Source organism: Mustelus asterias, chromosome 16 (assembly GCF_964213995.1).
Source record: "Mustelus asterias chromosome 16, sMusAst1.hap1.1, whole genome shotgun sequence".
Classification (NCBI taxonomy): domain Eukaryota; kingdom Metazoa; phylum Chordata; class Chondrichthyes; order Carcharhiniformes; family Triakidae; genus Mustelus; species Mustelus asterias.
In genome coordinates, this window is record NC_135816.1 from 10,977,388 (window position 1) to 10,999,231 (window position 21,844).

General features: G+C 46.8%; 1 protein-coding gene across 1 annotated transcript; it reads left to right on the forward strand.

Annotated features, from left to right (window-relative positions):
• Positions 1–1,900: 1,900 nt before the first annotated feature.
• On the forward strand, positions 1,901–9,392 carry rps14 (ribosomal protein S14). The gene is made up of 5 exons (XM_078231787.1): positions 1,901–2,108; positions 4,106–4,255; positions 6,058–6,219; positions 8,124–8,200; positions 9,273–9,392. The coding sequence occupies exons 2-5, from the start codon at positions 4,107–4,109 to the stop codon at positions 9,338–9,340; spliced, it is 456 nt and encodes a 151-aa protein (XP_078087913.1). The 5' UTR covers positions 1,901–2,108; position 4,106; the 3' UTR covers positions 9,341–9,392.
• The last annotated feature ends 12,452 nt before the right edge of the window (positions 9,393–21,844 follow it).

The following is a 21,844-nucleotide window of genomic DNA, read 5'->3' on the forward strand; positions in this document are numbered from 1 at the left end:
CATATAAACGATCCAACAGCACTTTAGGCTAGAGGATCACATCACTGTCACCCAGGGATGAGGTGATGTGAGGCTGATCATAGAATCATAGAAACCCTACAGTGCAGAAGGAGGCCATTCGGCCCATCGAGTCTGCACCGACCACAATCCCACCCAGGCCCTACCCCCACATATTTTACCCGCTAATCCCTTTAACCTACACATCCCAGGACTCTAAGGGGCAATTTTTTTAACCTGGCCAATCAACCTAACCTGCACATCTTTGGACTGTGGGAGGAAACCGGAGCACCCGGAGGAAACCCACGCAGACACGAGGAGAATGTGCAAACTCCACACAGACAGTGACCCGAGCCGGGAATCGAACCCGGGACCATGGAGCTGTGAAGCAGCAGTGCTAACCACTGTGCTACTGATGCCTTTATGACCCTTGGTGCAGTCTGCCGAATCACCGTAGCCAGGTGGAAAAGTGGAGCCCAAAATTTAGTCCAAATGGTTACCTGGTCATCGCCTGGCACTTAAGTGGCACAAATGTACTTGCCACTTATCAGCCCAAGCCTGAATGTTGTCCAGTTCTTACTGCAGTTGAACATGGACTGCTTCAGTTCCAAGGAGTTGCAAATAGTGCTGAACATTGTACAGTCATCAGCAAACCCCACTTCTGACTTCATGTTGGAGGGAAGGTCATTGATGAATTAGCTAAAATTGGTTGGGCCTAGGACACTGCTCTGATGAACTCCTGCAGTAATGGTCCTGGGATTGAGATGATTGATCTCCACAAACATCTTCAATGTGCTGGAGATGATTCCAACTGTGGACAGTCTTCCCCCCCAATTCCCATTGACTCGAGTTTTCCTCGTACTCCGTGATGCCACACTGAGTCAAATGTTGTCAGCCGATGTCCTTCCCTGAAGTATATTAGTGAACCCGATATTTGTTTACAATTGATAATAGTTTCATGGTCACCATTACTGAGGCAAGCTTTCAATTCCAGATTTTATTAATTGCATTTAAATTCCATCAGTTGCCGTGGCGGAATTTGAACTCAGAACAGCTTCTTCCCTGCTGCCATCAGACTTTTGAATGAATCTACCACATATTAAGTTGATATTTCTCTACACCCTATCTTTAACTGCAACACTATATTTTGCACCCTCTCCTTTCCTTCTCCCCTATGTACTCTATGAATAGTATGCTTTCTCTGTATAGCACGCAAGAAACAATAATTTTTACTGTATCCCAATACATGTGACAATAATAAATCAAATCAAATCAAACTTGTGTCCCCAGAGCATTGTCCCCAGGACCATTAGTCTGGTCCTCTGGATTACTAGTCCAGTTGTGGAGATGCCGGCGTTGGACTGGGGTAAACACAGCAAGAGTTTTAACAACACCAGGTTAAAGTCCAACAGGTTTATTTGGTAGCAAAAGCTAAGCTAATGGTATTTGCTACCAAATAAACCTGTTGGACTTTAACCTGGTGTTGTTAAAACTCTTACCGTGTTACTAGTCCAGTGACATTACCACAATGCCATTATTTCCATTAATATACCCATTATTGAAGGAAGAGGAACACAAACAATGACAAAAAAGCCCTTGATGGGTGACACAGACTAAACAATTGGAATAGACTCAGACCAACAACAAAGGAGCATAATGGTTTAGAGTCACTGAACCTCTCAAAATATAGTTCTACCACTAAGATCAAAATAATAACACCTATCATATTATAACTAAATTGCTTAATCTTCAAACATTCAACAGATTGACAACTAAAACTCCTAATGTTCTGCAAACTGGTGGGTATTCATACGCATGCGCAGGCCAACTCCAGGCGCCACGATCTGCGCATGCGTCCGATGGGTGAACCTTGATGACGTGAGGCGCCTATCTGCGCATGCGCAGACGGTGAAATGTAAAATCATTTCGATTTAATATTTTATAAAATTTACGAGCGAGTTTTTATCACAAGTTTCAGGGTGTCTGTAACTTTTCATGCTTTTGTTCTGAAATAAATTACTGTGTGAGGGGGCGGAGTGTGTGTGCGCATGTGCGGGGCGCTGTGACCCCTGACCCTCTCTTTCCGGCTCTGGCTCTGCTGCGAGCGGCGGGTGAGTTTGGAGCGGCGGCGGGAATCCGTCTCCATCTGCCGGTGGAACAGCCCATCCGGGGCCACCGCCCGCCTCGAACTGCCCGGGGCACATCGCCCCGACCGGGGCCGGCGATATGGCGGCGGCGCGGGTTTGAGTTTTGAGGCGATGATCTTTTCTCGTGCGGGAGGCGCTAGGCCGCAGGCGGCCATCCCGGGCGGGGAGAGGGAGCTGGGCCTGGGGCGGAATAGGGGAGGCCCGGGGGCAGCCGTGGCCGGGGGGCGGAGAAAGAATTGGGGTGAGTGGATAATCCAAAAACACGGTGGAATTTCCAGAGGGGTTTGCATTGATATAGCGCCTGTCGCACCCCAGAGTGTTGCAGACTGTCAACGGGAGGGGAGGACCAGCATGTTCAGGGGCTGTTGTAATCTGGGGACAGAATGGGGAAGGAATATAATGGGGAAAATTTGCAGGGGAAAGGGGTGGAGAATGGGGACAGATTTGGGGAGCTAACACAGGCTAACTGGGCTGAATGGCCCTTGTATCATAAGGGTTTACATTGTGTAAATGTGTACTCACGGTTGCAATGTGTGAAATACAGCAGCTGGCCTGTGCACAGCAAGCTCCCACAGCAGCTCTGTGATGAGTGGCTGGAGAATGTGTTTCAGTGATGTGGGTTGACCCTGGGGAACAATCCTATCATCATCCAGGACAGGAGTTATTTGGCCCTTTCTGCCCCTGTGTTTGCTCCGCACTGCTCCATTGTGGTCTTTGTAGTGGTAGGAGTATCTGTCTCAGACTCCCAGTCACTCTGATCCCTGCACGCTGCCTGTGGGTTCCTGCAGGAAGTGATAAAAAGTGTCCCAACTTCGAGGCATAAGGTTTGAAGTGCTCCCGGGTGAAGTGCAGGATAAGTTACATCGCGGCTGCTCGGTGCTGTTGATGTCGTTCCCCCTGCAGAAAGGAACACGTTTCATACTATCCTTGTCAGTCCAGCATCCCTACGGCTGGCAGGGACGCTTGGTCACGTACACACCTGCTAATTCATGTGGAAAGTGTTTAATTTGGCGTAAGGAACTCGTCCATCTCTCATTGCTGCTCTCGCTCACTGGCCAACAACTGAGCTGTTAAATGGGTGGCAGGCTGGTTAAATTTTACTCTAGGTAGTCAGTTGTGGCTAGGTTGGTAGGATCAGATGGTTCCAGTCCCTCCAGAGATTGAGCACAAACTCTAGGCTGACAGTACCAATGCAGCATTGAGGGTGTCCACCAGGATTCAAGGATGTCTTGCTGGTTCAGTAGGTTCTGCAATGCTTGATAAGTCAAATGCATGATCTGCGGACTCTGCCACAGGGGCAGATTGTGTTTTAAGAATAGGCATTTGGGTTGTTTGGAGTTTTGTGCAATCCTCCTGACACCTCCACTTCACCTCTGCACATTCCCAGGGAAATCTCTCAATGTGTTTGGGCCCATCTTGAATGAACCTTCTCCATTTTGGTTAGTCACAAGCCAGGGTTTCCTGTGAGTTGACGGGTACGTTTAACCTAGTCAGGATTGCTTTCCTAAAGCATTTCTGCTGTCCAGGGAGAGTGTTGCCTCAACCGAGACAGGAGTGGAGCATTTTCTTTGGGAATCGAGCATCAGGCATATGTATGACGTATTCTGTCCTAATGGGCAAGCTGTATTGTGTTGCATCGTCGGAGGTATCATTTTTCAGATGTTATGTTAAGCTGAGGCCGTAAAAGATCTTGCTGCGCCATATTGAGGAAAAGCTGGAAGTTATCTATGCTGTCATGGCTGCTATTTGTCCCATGTTCAATGTCACCTTTTAAAATAAGTACCCAGTCATCATATAGCTACTTGAGGAAGACGCTATGCCCAAATTGCCTATCTCTCATTTCACACATTGAAGTGCGTTGGGATGTCCTGGGCTTGTGAATGCTGCTTTAGAAATGCAAACTCCTTGTGTATGTCCCGTCACTTGGCTCCTGTTGCATTGATGTTGTTGTTTCCTTTCAGAATGGCTCCTCGTAAGGGTAAGGAAAAGAAGGAGGAGCAGGTGATTAGCCTGGGACCCCAGGTGGCCGAAGGAGAGAATGTTTTCGGAGTTTGCCACATCTTTGCTTCCTTCAACGATACTTTTGTCCACGTAACAGACCTGTCTGGCAAGTAAGTGGAGGTTAAAACAGCATTACTTAGTGAGCCTTGTGGCATAGACCCAGATGGGGAGGTGAGACTTTTTCCTTCCACATGGCAAATTGTGATCTGAAAGAGTGATGGAAGCAGATTCAGTAACTTTCGAGAGAGAATTGGATAGATATATGAATTGGAAAAGTTGCAGGGATGTTAAACTGATAGCTAGCTCTTTCAGAGAACAGAAACAAGGGGCTGAATGGCCTCCTGTGCTGTAAAATTCCCAAAAGCTGTCAGATTTCAGCCTTGGGCCAAGTAGGGTTAGCTGCCCTCAGCACCGTGTAGACTCTGGAATAAAGTAAAGTTTATTTATTAGTCACCAGTAGGCTTACATTAACATTGCAATGAAGTTACTGTGAAAAGCCGCTTGTCCGGGGTTGGCCGGCTTCAGTTGCTGACCTTGAGACCCTGCAGTGAAGGAGCAGAGTCCAGCCCTACCATAATGACCACTGGCTTGTTGAAATGCCCCCCCCCCCCCCCCCCCCCCGAGTTTCAATCCTGAGCGATACATCTCAGGATCTACATCTGCAACTTTTCCGAGTGGAAGTGGGTGATGTGTTGGCCCGATTGCAGAAAGCTCCCCAGGTTGCAGGATAAGTTACATCGCGGCTGCTCGGTGCTGTTGATGTCGTTCCCCCTGCAGAAAGGAACACGTTTCATACTATCCTTGTCAGTCCAGCATCTCCACGGTTGGCAGGGACGCTTGGTCACGTACAAACCATCCAGACTTTCAACTTTGGCCTAGAATCCAGTTACTGTCTACTTCACCGCTGGAATTAATTTTCACCAAACTGATCCTCACCTTGGGCAACACATTGATTTTGATTTGATTTATTATTGCCACATGTATTAACATACAGTGAAAAGTATTGTTTCTTGCGCGCTATACAGACAAAGCATACCATTCATAAAGAAGGAAGTGAGAGAGTGTAGAATGTAGTGTTACCGTCATAGCTAGGGTGTAGAGAAAGATCAACTTAATTCAAGGTAAGTCCATTCAAAAGTCTGACAGCAGCAGGGAAGAAGCTGTTCTTGAGTCGGTTGGTACGTGATCTCAGACTTTTGTATCTTTTTCCTGAAGGAAGAAGATGAAAGAGAGAATGTCCGGGGTGCGTGGGGCCCTTAATTATGCTGGCTGCTTTTCCCGAGGTAGCGGGAAGTGTAGACAGAGTCAATGGTTGGGAGGCTGGTTTGCGTGATGGATTGGGCTACATTCACAACCTTTTGTCTTGGGCAGAGCAGGAGCCATACCAAGCTGTGACACAACTAGAAAGAATGCTTTCTATGGTGCATTTGTAAAAGTTGGTGAGAGTTGTTGCTGACATGCCAAATTTCTTTAGTCTTTGGGCCATGCGGGTCCGTGAGGTGAGAATGAGCCATGGTTACCACTGTGAGCTTTTTGGGTTGTTTGGATTGCAGCTGAGGACAGGAGTCACGCTGGGAGGGTCTTGCAGGAACTCTCTCGAACTGCGTCCTTTCAATTAGACTCCAGTAAATTGGCTCGTGTCTGCTCCTGGTGAAGATGGTACTGATCGGCAGTTTTTTAAATTCTGTTTGTTTACGGGCTGTGGGTTTTGCTGGCTAGCTCACGGGAAAGGAAGGTTGCTGAATAAAATCATCATTCCTGACTTCTCCGCAGAAGGCGGTTTAAAGTCTAGTAGCAGAGCACGGTTCCTGCAAATGGCCCAGCCAAGGGATCACTCCACGAAGCGGGGGAGTGTTTTTGTATCATGGTTGAAGTTGTTGAATTTTCCTCCCGTTTGTGTCCTTCCTCGCAGGGAAACCATCTGCCGTGTCACCGGAGGGATGAAGGTGAAGGCGGACAGAGACGAGTCCTCCCCGTATGCTGCCATGTTGGCCGCTCAGGACGTGTCTCAGAGATGCAAGGAGTTGGGCATCACCGCGCTACACATCAAACTGCGGGCCACTGGAGGCAACAGGTCAGAGCTTGTTCATTGTTTGAAGGGGTGCGGACATGGTGAATGTGGACATTATAATGAAAGTTGTGTGTTGCTGAAATATAAATACTGTTTTCAGTCTCGACAGGGTGTAATCTCTGGATAAAATGCTTTATTAAACCCAACTTGCAACAGAAAGTTATTTCTTTGAGGGAGCAGGAAGTTGAACATGCGAGTATTCTTTGAAGTTGGAAATAAGGTAACAGAAAATAAAGGCACTGCCAAAAACCCTCAGTTTTACAGTTGGGACTTTTCCCACAGATCTTTGCTCATCCTTAATTTTCTGTAATGATGTGACAACAGATGCAACCTAATTGCAGTTCCAAGCAGTGTTGTGTGGTGTAACGGATTCCACACTGACACCTAAGTAATCAGTACATCAAAGATTACAGGAACTGCTCCCAGGTGAAGTGCAGGATAAGTTACATCGCGGCTGCTCGGTGCTGTTGATGTCGTTCCCCCTGCAGAAAGGAACACGTTTCATACTATCCTTGTCAGTCCAGCATCTCCACGGCTGGCAGGGACGCTTGGTCACGTACAAACAGTTTAAAACTGCACTGTTGAAGGTGCCGACTTTCGAGGGGGGGGGGGGTTAGAAAACCGAAGCTGTCTCCACGTGGATGTGATCGATGTTGTGTTCCTATTCCAAAGAGCAGGGCAGTTCTTCCCCCGTGTTTGTCCCTGAAATGACATCACAAAAAGGACAGGCTTGGGTTAATGCCTTGAACGAAAAACTTAACATCTCCAGCAGTGCAGCACTCCCTCAGTGCGACGCTGGAGCATCAACCTAGATTTGTATGTTGAAGCCTCCAGATTGGGGCTTGAACCCACAATCTACAGCCCGGGGGGGCGGGGAAGGTCATGGAGAGTTATTCCACTGAGCCGCGATTGGGATTAATGCTTCGAGCAGAATTTACAAAAAGAGCTTTGTGATGGTTTTTATGAGACTTGCCAGTTTGGTTTCTGTGCTTTGCACTTTCTATCGCGTTTCTTTCATGCCACACGATCAACTGCTCACATTTGTGTGTGATGTAAAGATAGTTTGTGGGGCTTCGTGAGGGATCGGGACAGAGTAGATAGGGAGAAACTTGGCACCCATGAAAGGATCGGGTTTGAAGTAATTGGCAGAAGAGACAAAAACGGCAAGAGGAACATTGTCACACAGCCAGCGAAATGCATTGTCTTTGAGGACATGACGGAGGCAGATTTAATCGGGGCATCCAAAAAGGAGTTAAGACTTGTTTGAAAAGGAACGGTGTGCTAGGTTATGGGAGAAGGTAAGAAAATGAGACCAGGCAAATTGCTCATTTGGAGAGCACAGACATGATGGGCCAAATGGCCACCTCTTGTGCTGTAACAATTTGAGATTTACTGAGCTGATATGCGACATCACCTTAAGTAGAAATGGTTTTAAAGAAAGAATTACAACAACTTTTTGAGGTAAGCTTCCCTCTAAACATCACATCTGGTCGTTTTACCAAAATGGTGCCAGTCTTAAATTGGGTTGTGCTGTCTGCTGCGATCATGGTTTTAAGTGAAAACAAAAAAAATCCAGTAGGCCTGGCAGCATCTGTTGAGAGAATGACCTTTCATCAGTACTAATAAAACAGCATTGACCTAAAACACTAATTCTCAGAGCTACTGGCAGTATGTCTACTCTTTATATGGAGACACAGCTGCACGCAGTACTTCAGGTGTGGCTGCGTTCTGCTTTAGGACAAGGCGGTCTGCGAGCAGCCATTTTGAACTGAACAGACCAGTCAGTGAAGGATGTAAACAGCACTGAGTTGTCGGTGTTGACGAGTTGTAACTTGAAGTTTGCTATTCCATGTAATGTGTCAGTCAATGCAATATGTCTCGTGACTAACCCAAATTCTTGTTTGCAGGACTAAGACCCCTGGACCCGGTGCCCAGTCAGCTCTGAGAGCCCTGGCTCGATCTGGGATGAAAATTGGCCGGATCGGTGAGACATTAATCTCTTGTCTTTGAATGTTTACTGGTAGAACGTAACATCGGTGATGTGCTTAAAGAAGGGTGAAGTGCAGGATAAGTTACATCGCGGCTGCTCGGTGCTGTTGATGTCGTTCCCCCTGCAGAAAGGAACACGTTTCATACTATCCTTGTCAGTCCAGCATCTCCACGGCTGGCAGGGACGCTTGGTCACGTACAAATGTTTTGAATAAGTTGGGAGAACCAGCTCTGTAAAAGGTGCCGAGCACGGCAGTTGAGCTCCTCTGGCTTTCTCTCTGTTCCTGGTAAGTTGAGTGAGGTGCATTGGTGAGGTGATTTTATTTGGCAGTCCTGTCTCTCCTGGCTGGCACATAGTCACCAAGATTGCTTCAACCACATCTCTCTTCAGAAAAAGGACAAAGCCAGCAAGGTTGTGGGAAAGCTATCGCCTCCAAGTCACTCACCGTCTTAGCTAAATGATGGTGTTTTCTTACCCCACCCATAGTTGTTCTGTGAGGATGATGGATCGCATTTAGTTTAACATGACCTGGTGGCCTTCTAGGTTACTTCAGAGAGCAATACAGAACCAAAGCAGCTAGTGTGGAACTGGGTTAGATGCGGGCCCTGACAAGGCAAGTACAGCAGTTGCAGTGGTTCACTCTGAACGTGCCAGTGCTGACCCCATGGGGAAGTGGTAGCAGATTTAGATGACTTCGAAGGAGTTGGGGGTCCAGGGACTTGTCATCAGATCCTAGGTTGCAGGCTCAAAGCCCAGGCCAGTGAACCCGAGACATGGGTTCAAATTCCAGCACTGCAGCTCTGAGGAATTTAAATTCAGTTAATGACAATAATCTGGAATTAAAAAGCTAGTGTCAGTAATGGTGACGGTTGAATTGAACTCTGGATCATCAGGTAAACCACTCAGTTCACTGTACTCGGGGCGGGAAGCAGCATGGATAAAATGGTAGGGAGGGATGCTTGGGCTGAATAAACCAGTGTTGATATGCCCCACGGTAAAGGTTTAGAAACTAGCCAGTGCACGGTCTCCTTGCTGTTTGTTTGACTTGTGTTTTTTGTTCCGACAGAGGATGTCACTCCCATTCCGTCAGACAGCACTCGCAGAAAGGGAGGTCGCAGAGGTCGCCGTTTGTAAATGTTTTCTGTATGTGCCAGTATAACTAATAAAAAGAGTTCTGCTGATCACTGAGGTTTGTTCTGTGTACATGGCTGAAAAACATCTCTTTGGTGCACCCGGTTTCACACTTGGAAATCCAAATAGTTTAGGATTTGGCGCTGATTTGAGCATCCCAGAGACGCGAGGTGGTGCTGTACTGTCTGGCGTTCCCTCTTGAATGAGGTGTTAAAAACGGGGCAGGCAAGATCTTGCGGCAATTTTGAAGGAGCGACAGTAGGTTTTCCCCTGTGCCTGGGTCTATTATCGTTCGACCGGAACCAGCTCATCACATTGGCATCTGGGATTTTACTGTGCCAATGAAGTATTGTTTCCTACATTACAACATTGACTGCACTTCAGAACACTCTGGTGTCCTATGATTGTCAAATGCAATTTATGAATGAAGTCTTTACTGTTTTCCCCAAGTCCCTAATACATTTTTCAGCCTCGCTACTGGAATTCAGACCCATCCCTTGTCTGCTATTAACTCACTATTTCCCCAATCCCATGTCTTTCAAGCTTTACAACTCTGCCTCCCTTTGTGGCTAAATAATCATGTTTTTAATCAGTGCTGGAGGGGCGGAATGACCTCAATGTGTTTACTTCTTGCATTAGAAATGATTGGTGATGATGGAACTGCATATATTTCAGTCCTTGGCCCTATTTGCCTGTTTCAGTGGCTCAGGTGAATGTTTAAGTTGGTGTTGCACTATCTGAAGATGGACTCTCCCTCTTGTGCCAAGCCAGGCTCAACTGGTCACTTTTCCCATTGACGTTTGCAGGACAGTGCTGGTGTGGATTAGCCGGTCTGACTTCAGACAATCTTCTAGCACAGGAGGCCATTCAATCCATGTCAGCTAGCTCTGAAAGAGCCAGTTGATTAGTCACATTTCCCTGCTATTTCTTTCAGACAACACATTCCGTAACACCATAAAGTGCTATGTTTAATTTTTAATAAAACGACTCTCTAGATATTTAAATCTGGGTCCTCCGATCATTCATTTTTCTGCTAATCGAATCTGTTCCTCTATGCCGACTCATCAAAACTCATTTCCTCTGGAGGTCCCAAGCATTACATTGCAGGCTACAGCCAATTTGGTTCACCCCACATGATATCAAGTAATGGCTGAAGGCACTGTGCACTGCCAAAAAGTCTAGCCATTAACTGCATCCGGGCAATATTACTGAAGACTTGTGCTCTCGAACTAATCGTGTTGCAACACTGGCACTTACCGTGCAATGGAAAAATGTCCTGTCCACAATAAAGTTTGTTAGTGTCACAAGTAAGCTTACATTAACACTGCAATGAAGTTTCTGTGCAAATCCTCCAGTCACCACACTCAGGTGCTTGTTTGGGTACACTGAGGGAGAATTTAGCATAGCCAATGCGCCTAACCAGCACGTCTTTCAGACTGGGAAGAAACTGGAGCACCCAGAGGAAACCCATGCAGACACGGGGAGAATGCAGACTGCACAGACAGTGACCCAAACCAGGAATTGAACCTGGGACACAGGTGCTGTGAGGCAGCAATGCTAACCACTATGCCACCATGCCTAATGTCCTTTCGGCAAGGAAATCTATCATCGTTTTTGGTCTGGCCTAAATAGAATGATGTGGAGATGCCGGCGTTGGACTGGGGTAAACACACTAAGAAGTCTCACAGCACCAGGTTAAAGCCCAACAGGTTTATTTGGTAGCAAAAGCCACTAGCTTTCGGAGCGCTTACTGCTCCTTTGGCCTGATGAAGGAGCAGCAAGCGCTCTGAAAGCTAGTGGCTTTTGCTACCAAATAAACCTGTTGGATTTTAACCTGGTGTTGTGAGACTTACTAAATAGAATTCCAGTCCCAATAAGCAGGACAAGTGCAATCCCACTAATGATCACCCCATCAGTCTACTCTCGATCATCAGCAAATTGATGGAAGATGTTGTGAGCCGTGCTATCAAGCAGTACTTAACAGCAATCAGTTGCTCGGTTTGTGTTTTGCCAGAGCCACTCATCTGACTTCACTACAGCCTTGGTCCTAACATGGACAGAAGAGCTGAACTCCAGAGGTGAGAAAAAAGTCACAGCCCCTGACATCAAGGCAGCATTTGACTGAGTATGCCGTAAGGAGCCCTAGCAAAGCTGGAGTCAGTGGGAACTGGGCAACCTCCGCTGATTGGAGTCATACCTGGCACAAAGAAAGTTGGTTGGGGTTGTTGGATGTCAGTCATCCCATCTCCAGCATATCACTGCAGGAGTTCTAAAGGGAATATGTCCTAGGACTAACCATCTTCAGCTGCTTCATCAATGATCTCCCATCAGTGAGAAGTGGAGATGTTCGCTAATGATTGCATAATGTTCAGCATCATTCACAATTCCTCATATTGAAGCAGTCCATGTCCATATGTGGCCAGACCTGAACAATATTCAGGCTTAGGCTGATAAGTCACAAGTAACATTCATGTCACAGAATGCCAGGCAATGCCCACCTCCAGCAAGAGATCTTACCTTGCATTAAGTTGATCTTTCTCTACACCTAGCTATGACTCTAACACTACATTCTGCACTCTCCTTTCCTTCTCTATGAACGGTCTGTTTTGTCTGTATAGTGCGCAAGAAACAATACTTTTCACTATGTTAATACATGTGACAAATCAAACCAAAGTGATAATTTAGCCATTCCTCTTTGATATTTGATGGCATTATCATTGTTGAATCCCCTCTCTATCAACGTCCTGGAGTTTACCATTGAGCAGAAAATAAACGGGACTCGCCATATAAATACTGTGGCTACCAGAGCAGGTCAGAGGCTGGGAATTCTGCGGCAAGTAACACACCCTCTGGCTCTCCAAAGCCTGTCCACCATCTACAAGGCAACAGTCGGGTGTAATGGAATACTCGCCACTTGCCCGAATGAGTGCGGCTCCAACAACAGTCGAGAAGCTCAACACCATCCAGGACAAAGCTTGGTTAGCACCCCATCCACAAACATTCACTCCCTCCACCACTCACACTCAGTAGCAGCCGTGTGTACCAGGCATCACGATGGCACAGTGGTTAGCATTGTTGCCTCACAGCACCAGGGATCCCGGTTCAATTCTGACCTCGGGTTACTGTCTGTGTCGAGTTTGCATTTTCTCCCCATGTCTGCGTGAGTTTCCTTTGGGTGCTCTGGTTTCCTCCCACAGTCCAAAGATATATGGGTTAGATTGGCCATGCTAAATTATCCCGTGGTGCCAGGGGAATTAGCGGAGGGATTGCGGGGATAGGGCCTGGGTGTTGTCCGTGCAGACTTGATGGGCCGAAGTGCCTACTTCTGTACTGTCGGATTCTACTGCTGCAGCATCTCACTAAGCTCCTTAGAAATCATCTTCCAACTCTGCGACCTCCACCACCTCGAAAGCACCACAACTGTCATTGCCCCATCCGTAATTGGAACCAGATTGTTGTTCCTTCACTGTCGCTGGGTGAAAATTCTGGAACTCTAACAGTACTGTGGCTGTATGACCTTCAGCAGGTCAGGAAAATGGCTCATTTCCTCAGGGACAATTGTGGTGGGCAATAAATGCTGAGCTTGACAGTGATGCCCACATCCTGTGAATGAAAATAAAACACTTGTATTAAATCTAACATTAACGTACCCTGCTTTAGGAGTTAGCTCGATTGTCCTTACATCGGAAGTCTCATTACTGGTTTCATTACGGTCAATCTTCTTATCACCTTCTCCAGGTTCTGAACATCCTTCCAAAAGTGTGATGTTCACAATTAGACACTACTCCATTTATCATAGAGTATTAGAATTTTACAGCACAGCAAGAGGCCCTTCAGCCCATCGTGCCTGTGCCGGCCCTCAAGCACCTATCTATTCTAATCCCATTTTCCAGCACTTGGTCTGTAGCCTTGTATGCTCAAGGATTCATTTCAAGTACTCAGCCAAATGCTTCTTAAATGTTGTGAAGGTCTCTGCCTCCACCACCCTTTCAGGCAGTGCGTTCCAGATTCCCACCATCCTCTGGGTGAAAAAGCTTTTCCTCAAATCCCCTCTAAATCTCTTGCTCCTGACCTTAAACCTCTGCCCCCGGTTGGAGAAAAGTTTCTTATGTCTACCCTATCTATATCCTTCATAGTTTTGTACACCTCAATCAGGTCCCCCCCCTCAGCCTTCTCTGTTCTAAGGAAAACAACCCCAGCCTAACCAGCCTCTCTTTGTAGCTCAAACTCTCCAGCCCAGGCAACATCCTGGTGAATCTCCTTCTCGAGTGCAATCATATCCTTCCTATAGTGTGGCGACCAGAACTGCACTCTAGCTGTGGCCTAACAAGTATTTTATGCAGCTCCATCATAACCTCCCTGCTCTTATATTCAATGCTTCGGCTAATTAAGGCAAGTATCACATATGCCTTCTTAACCACCTAATTTACCTGTCCTGCTGCCTTCAGGGATCTTTGGGCTTGCACCCAAGTTCCCACTGGTCCTCTGTACTCCCTATGTCCTATGATTCATCGTTATTCCTCCCAAAATGCATCACCTCACACTTTTCAGCATTAAATTCCATTTGCTCCCGTTCTGTTCTACTTGCTATTTACCACACCATCAATATTTGTAACATCTGCAAACTTACTGATCATAAACACAGAATTAAATTACAGATTATCCTGTAATTATCTGTTTTTTCCCTACTTCGCTTCTTGAATAATTAGCTGTCCTCCAGTCCTCTGGCACCTCTTCTATGACATGGAGATGCCGGCGTTGGACTGGGGTGAACACAGTAAGAGTTTTAACAACACCGGGTTAAAGTCCAACAGGTTTATTTGGCAGCAAATGCCATTAGCTTTCGGAGCGCTGCTCCTTCGTCAGATGGAGTGGAAATAACTGGTTGTATCTTGATATCTTGAACTGTAACTTCATTTTGTGTCTCTGTGCCCTGTTTGAGAGCAGATTTCCACTCCATCTGACGAAGGAGCAGCGCTCCGAAAGCTGATGGCATTTGCTACCAAATAAACCTGTTGGACTTTAACCTGGTGTTGTTAAAACTCTTACTGTGTTTACCTCTTCTGTGGCCAGAGAGGATTTGAAAATTAGCATCAGAGCCCCTGCAATCTCTTCCCTTGCCTCACACAGCAGTCTGGGATACATCTCATCTGGGCCTGGGGATTTATCCACCTTTTTGCCTGCTAAAACCACTAAAACCTCCTCTATCTCAATGCTAATCTGTTCAATTATATCTCAATCACCCTTTTCTGCTTTCTATGCCTACATTGTCCTTCTCCATAAGGAACGCAGATAGAAGATACTCATTCAGTACCTCATCTACATCTTTTTGATTTGATTTGATTTGATTTATTATTGTCACATGTATTAACATACAGTGAAAAGTATTGTTTCTTGCGCGCTATACAAAGCATACCGTTCATAGAGAAGGAGACGAGAGAGCGCAGAACATAGTATTACAGTCATAGCTAGGGTGTAGAGAAAGATCAACTTAATGCGAGGTACCATAGAACCATAGAACCATAGAAAATTACAGCTCAGAAACAGGCCTTTTGGCCCTTCTTGTCTGTGCCGAACCATTTTTTGCCTAGTCCCACTGACCTGCACTTGGACCATATCCCTCCACACCCCTCTCATCCATGAACCCGTCCAAGTTTTTCTTAAATGTTAAAAGTGACCCCGCATTTACCACTTTATCCGGCAGCTCATTCCACACTCCCACCACTCACTGCGTGAGGTAGGTCCATTCAAAAGTCTGACAGCAGCAGGGAAGAAGGTGTTCTTGAGTCGGTTGGTACATGACCTCAGACCTTTGTATCTTTTTCCCGATGGAAGAAGGTGGAAGAGAGAATGTCCGGGGTGTGTGGGGTCCTTAATTATGCTGGCTGCTTTGCCGAGGCAGTGGGAAGTGTAGACAGAGTCAATGGATGGGCGGCTGGTTTGCGTGATGGATTGGGCTACATTCATGACCTTTTGTAGTTCCTTGCGTTCTTGGGCAGAGCAGGAGCCATACCAAGCTGTGATACAACCAGAAAGAATGCTTTCTATGGTGCATCTGTAAAAGTTGGTGAGAGTCGTAGCTGACATGCCAAATTTCCTTAGTCTTCTGAGAAAGTAGAGGCGTTGGTGGTCTTTCTTAACTATAGTGTCGGCATGGGGGGGACCAGGACAGGCCAATTTGTCTCCAAAACGGAAAATAACAGGAGTTACTCTTTAAAAGGTTGTTGGGGATTAACCCAAATAATGCACAGTAGGTACTCAAATCTTTCAAGTTTTTACTTGTGCACAAGTGAGAACATAATACAGCGCAAAGCATTGTAAGGTGTTCTGTTGATTCATACAGAACAGTTATAGCTCACCATATCTTGCTTTGTGGAATTTTGTTATTGAAAAGGTTCTTACTTTCATCCTGTGGCCAAGGTTGGACACAGTAAGAAGTCTCACAACACCAGGTTAAAGTCCAACATGTTGTGAGGCTTCTTACTGTGTTTACCCCAGTCCTACGCCGGCATCTCCACATCATGGCGAAGGTTGGAAGCGGTGTTTATGGAAGTAACACAAGGTTTAGATTAGTCGCTTATCCTGAGTACGTAAGCGCTGGCTTCACTGAAGGCCTTGTTTAGCTAATTATTATTATTATTATTAATAATTATTAAATTATTATTAAATCATTATCGGAACTTAATTTTCACAATTGTTGCAACTTAATTTTTCCATAACAGCTTCTGCAATTTGTAACTGCTTTTAACTATAGTTTCACTACATTTATTGCTTCATTTGAAGTGAACATCCTTAAAGCTGCAGAACAAAGTGAATTAAATATTTGACATGCAAAGGGACCTGGGTGTCCTGGCACACCAGTCACTGAAAGGAAGCACGCACGTATAGTAAGCAGTTATTGAGGCAAACGCTGTGTTGGCCTTCATTGCAAGAGGACTAGAGTACAGGAGCAAGGATGTCTTGCTGCAGCTGTACAGGGCCTCAGTGAGACCGCACCTGGAATACCAGGTGCAGTTTTGGCCTCCTTATCTAAGAGACGATGGAATTACAACTTAATTTCCACAAGCTGAGTGGAACATCTTTTGGAAAATTAAACCTGATGTGCTTCTTAAATGCAGGGAATCTAAGAGCAATAACTTCCATTTGTAGTGAAATATCTCATGATGCTTCATAACAGTGTTATCAAACAAAATGTCACATGGGGCCACTTTGAGAGAGAGCAGCTGACCAGACACTTACTGAGTGAGGTCTAATGAAATATCCTAAAGCTGGAGCGAGGGGTGAAGAGGTTTAGAAACAGAAGTTCAGAGTTTCAGACCTGGGAAACTAAAGGCAAGTCTGTCAGTGGTGGAGAATTTAAAATTAGGGGAGAGCCAAGACACTAAAATGGAAGGCCGCAGATTCCTTAGAGTGTTTGGACGTCTGGAGAAGATTACAGAAATAGGGAGCGGTGAGGCCAGGGAGAGATTTGAAAATGATGAGAATTTTATAATTGAGTCATTGTTTAAGCAAAAGCCAATGAAAAATTCTCATTCCATTGAACACATAGAATCTTAGAATCCCTGCAGTGCAGAAGGAGGCCATTCAGCCCATCGAGTCCACACCAACCATAATCCCACCCAGGCTCTATCACCCAACCCCATGTATTTACCCTACTCATCCCCCTGACACTATGGGGCAATTTAGCATGGCCAATCAACCTAACCCGCACATCTTTGGAGTGCAGGAGGAAACCGGAGCACCCGGAGGGAACCCACGCAGACATGGGGAGAACATGCAAACTCCACACAGACAGTGACCCGAGGCCGGAATTGAATCTGGGTCCCTGGCGCTGTGATGCAGCAGTGCTAATCACTGTGCTTTACTTTGCTTTGCTTTTGAAAATGCCCTAGTCGCCACACTCCGGCGCCTGTTCGGGTACACTGAGGGAGAATTTAGCACGGCCAATGCACCCTAACCAGCACGTCTTTCAGACTGTGGGAGGAAACCGGAGCACCCGGAGGAAACCCACGCAGACATGGGGAGAACGCGCAGATTCCGCAGACACAGTGATGCAAGCCTGGAATCGAACCCGGGACCCTGGCGCTGTGAGGCCGCAGTGCTAACCACTGTGCTGTCATGCCGCACTTCCTCCATGGCAAGTACATCGTCTCTTAGATAAGGAGGCCAAAACTGCACCTGGTATTCCAGGTGCGGTCTCATCGAGGCCCTGTACAGCTGCAGCAAGACATCCTTGCTCCTGTACTCTAGTCCTCTTGCAATGAAGGCCAACACAGCGTTTGCCTCAATAACTGCTTACTATACGTGCGTGCTTCCTTTCAGTGACTGGTGTGCCAGGACACCCAGGTCCCTTTGCATGTCAACATTTCCCAATCTATTACAATTTCATTCATACTCTGCCACTCTGTTTTCCCTACCGAAGTGGATAACTCCACATTTATCCATGTTATACTGCGTCTGCCATGTATTTGTCCACTCAACTTGTCTAAATCGCTTTGAAGTGATGTAGTGGAATTGTCACTGGTCCAGGGACCCAGGGTAATGATCTGAGGTCCTGGGTTCAAATTCCAGCAGATGGTGGAATTTAAATTCAATAAAAATCTGGAATTAAAAGTCTAATAATATTGGTCATTGTCGATTGTCAGAAAAATCCATCTGGTTCATTAATGTCCGTTAGGGAAGGAAATCTGCCGTCCTTACCCGGTCTGGCCTACATGTGACTCCAGAGCCACAGCAATGTGGTTGACTCTTAACTGCCCTCTGAAATGGCCCAACAAGCCACTCAGCTGCATTCATAGAAAATATAGAAAATAGGAGCAGGAGTTGGCCATTCAGTCCTTTGAGCCTGAATGGCTACAAAGAAAGCAAAAAGGAATGAAACTAGACAGATCTCGCTATCAGAAATGGCAACATCAATCCTGCAAAGTCCTCCTTACTAACATCTGGGGGCCAAAATTGGGAGAGCTATCTCACAGACTAGTTAGCAACAGCCTGACATAATCATACTCATGGAATCATACCTTAGAGACACTGCCCCAGACACCACCATCACCATCCCTGGATATGTCCTGTCCCACCGGCTGGACAGACCCAGCAAAGGTGGCAGCACAGTGGTATACATTCGGGAGGGAGTTGCCCTGGGAGTCCTCAATATTGACTGGACCCCATGAAGTCTCATGATTACCACCTACTATTACCCCTCAGCTGATGAATCAGTATTCCTCCATGTTGGACAACACTTGGAGGAAGCACTGAGGGTGGCAAGGGTGCAGAATATCCTCTGGGTGAGGAATTTCAATGTCCATCACCAAGACTGGCTCGAAGTACAACCACAGACTGAGCTGGTCGAGTCTTAAATAACATTGCTGCTAGACTGGGTCTGCAGCAGGTGAAGGAACCAATAAGAGGGAAAAACATACTTGACCTCATCCTCATCAACCTGTGTGCAGCAGGTGCATCTGTCCATGACAGTATCAGTAGGATTGACCACTGCACAGCCCTTGTGGAGACGAAGTCCAGTCTTCACATTGGGGATACCTTCCATCATGTTGTGTGGCACTATCACCGCGCTAAATGGGACAGACTTCAAACCGATCTAGCAACTCAAGACTGGGCATCCATGAGGCGCTGTGGGCCATCAACAGCAGCGGAATTGTACTCCAGCACAATCTGCAACCTCATGGCCCGACATATCCCCCACTCAACCATTACCATCAAGCCCGGGGATCAACCCTGGTTCAATGGAGAGTGCAGGAGGGCATGCCAGGAGCAGCACCAGGCACACCTAAAAATGAGGTGTCAACCTGGTGAAGCTACAACACAGGACTACTTGTATGCCAAACAGCATAAATAGCAAGTGATAGACAGAGATAAGCGATCCCACAACCATCGGATCAGATCTAAGCTCTGCAGTCCTGCCACATCCAGTCGTGAAAGATGGTGGACAATTAAACAACTCACTGGAGTAGGAGGCTCCACAAATATCCCCAACCCAATGATGGAGGAGCCCAGCACATCAGTGCAAAAGATAAGGCTGAAGCATTCACAGTAATCTTCAGCCAGAAATGCCGAGTGGATGATCCATCTCGGCCTCCCCCAGTGGTCCCCAGCATCTCAGATGCCAGTCTCCAGCTAATTCGATCCACACAATGTGACACTGGGAAGCGGCTGAAGGTGCTGGATATTGCAAAGGCTGTGGGCCCTAACCACAACGCACCGTGACAGCCGCGAGTGCCATATACACTGAGGGAACTCACCAAGGCTCCTTCAACAGCACCTTCCAAACCCACGATCACCACCATCTAGAAGGGCAAAAGCAGCAGATACCTGGGAATGCCACAACCTAGAATCATAGAATCATAGAATCCCTACTGTGCAGAAGGAGGCCATTTGGCCCGTCAGGTCTGCACCGACCACAATCCCACCCAGGCCCTCTCCCCATGACCCCATGCATTTACACCAGCTAGCTAGTCCCCCTGACACTAAGGGGCAATTTAGCACGGCCAATCCACCTAACCAGCACATCTTTGGACTGTGGGAGGAAACCGGAGCACCCGGAGGAAACCCACGCAGACACGGGGAGAACGTGCAAACTCCACACAGACAGTGACCCAAACCGGGAATCGAACCCGGGCCCCTGGAGCTGTGAGACAGCGGTGCTAACCACTGTGCCACCGTGCCGCCCACCTGTAGAGTTAACTTGCAGCATCATCATCGTGCTGTCCAGTGTGGAAACAACAGAACTCAGAAAGGTGCATTTTGAAGTATTTAGTAATTTGGCTGATTTTACTCTCCACTGATTGTTTAAAATTCTTTCATGGGATGTGGGCGTCGCTGGCAAGGCCCAGCATTTGTTGTCCATCCCTAATGGTCCTCGAACTGAGTGGTTTGCCACTCTATTTCAGAGGGCATTTCAGAGTCAACCGCATTGCAGTGATTCTGGAGTCAGACCAGACCGGGTAAGGACGGCTGATTTCCTTCGCAAATGTAAACCAGGTGGCTTTTACAACAACCGATAATAGCTTCGTGGTCACCATTACTGAGATTAAGTTTTATATTCCTGTTTTTTTCTTAATTAATTAAATTCAAATTCCACCAGCTGCCGCAGTGGGATTTGAACTGGTGTTCCCCAGTGCATTAGCCTGGGCTTTTGGATACTAATGACGTTATAAGGAGAGGCTGAATAGACTTGGACTTTTTTCCCTGGAGTGTAGGAGACTTAGGGGTGATCTTATCGAGGTCTGTAAAATAATAAGGGGCATCGATCAGCTAGATAGTCAATATCTTTTCCCAAAGGTAGGGGAGTCTAAAACTAGAGGGCATAGGTTTAAGATGGGAGGGGAGAGATACAAAAGGGTCCAGAGGGGAAATTTTTTCACACAGAGGGTGGTGAGTGTCTGGAACGAGCTGCAAGAGGTAGTAGTAGAGACGGGTACAATTTTGTCTTTTAAAAAGCTTTTAGACAATGACATGGGTATGATGGGTATAGAGGGATATGGGCCAAACGTGGGCAATTGGGACTAGCTTAGTGGTTATAAAAAGGGCGGCATGGACAAGTTGGGCCGAAGGGCCTGTTTCCATGCTGTAAACCTCTATGACTCTATGACGTCTCATGTCCTCCACAAGCATAAGCACCATGAGCCTAAAGGTTGTCTCCTTTCTTATCACTGAACGCTAACTCTGGCCTGTTGTCCGTCCCCATTCTACCCGAAGAGTACTATCAATTCTGAGTCGCAACTTTACCGATCCAAGTTTCACTCCAGATGCTAGAGTCCACAATCTAAGCTGATGCCTCTCACGCTATCGTTGAAGGAGTGCTGCATTGTTGGAGGCCCTGCCGTTTGTGTGAGGCATTGAACTGAGAGCGTGTTTACCACCTCAGCTAGATGATAAAAGATCTCATGGTGCTATTTTGGAGAAGAGCAGGGAAGTCCTCCTCAGTGTCCTGGCCAATATTTACCCTTCAACCAACACCACATAAAGAAAAACAGATCATGTGGCTATTTCCTTAGAGTTTAGAAGAGTGAAGGTTGACTTTATTCAAATGGATAAGATGCCGAGGGTAGATGGTGAGATGTTTTCACTAGTGGGAGAGCCTCAAACAAGGGGACATAGCTACAAGATAAAGGGACGGTCATTTAAAACAGGTGCGCAGAAGGTGCCGAATCTCTGGAATTCTCCGCCCCAAAGGGTGGTGGAGGCTGGATCATTAGAAGTATTTAAAGTGAAGATGGGCAAATATGGCTGGCACGGTGGTTAGCACTGCTGCCTCACAGCGCCAGGGATCCGGTTCAATTCCGGCCTTGGGTCACTGTCTGTGTGGAGTCTGCACGTTCTCCCCGTGTCTGCGTGGGTTTCCTCCGGGTGCTCCGGTTTCCTCCCACAGTCCAAAGATGTGCGGGTTAGGTTGATTGGCCTTGCTAATTTGTCCCTTAGTGTCGGGGGATTAGCAGGGTAAAGATGTGGGATTATGGGGATAGGGCCTGTGTAGGTTTGTGGTCAGTGCAG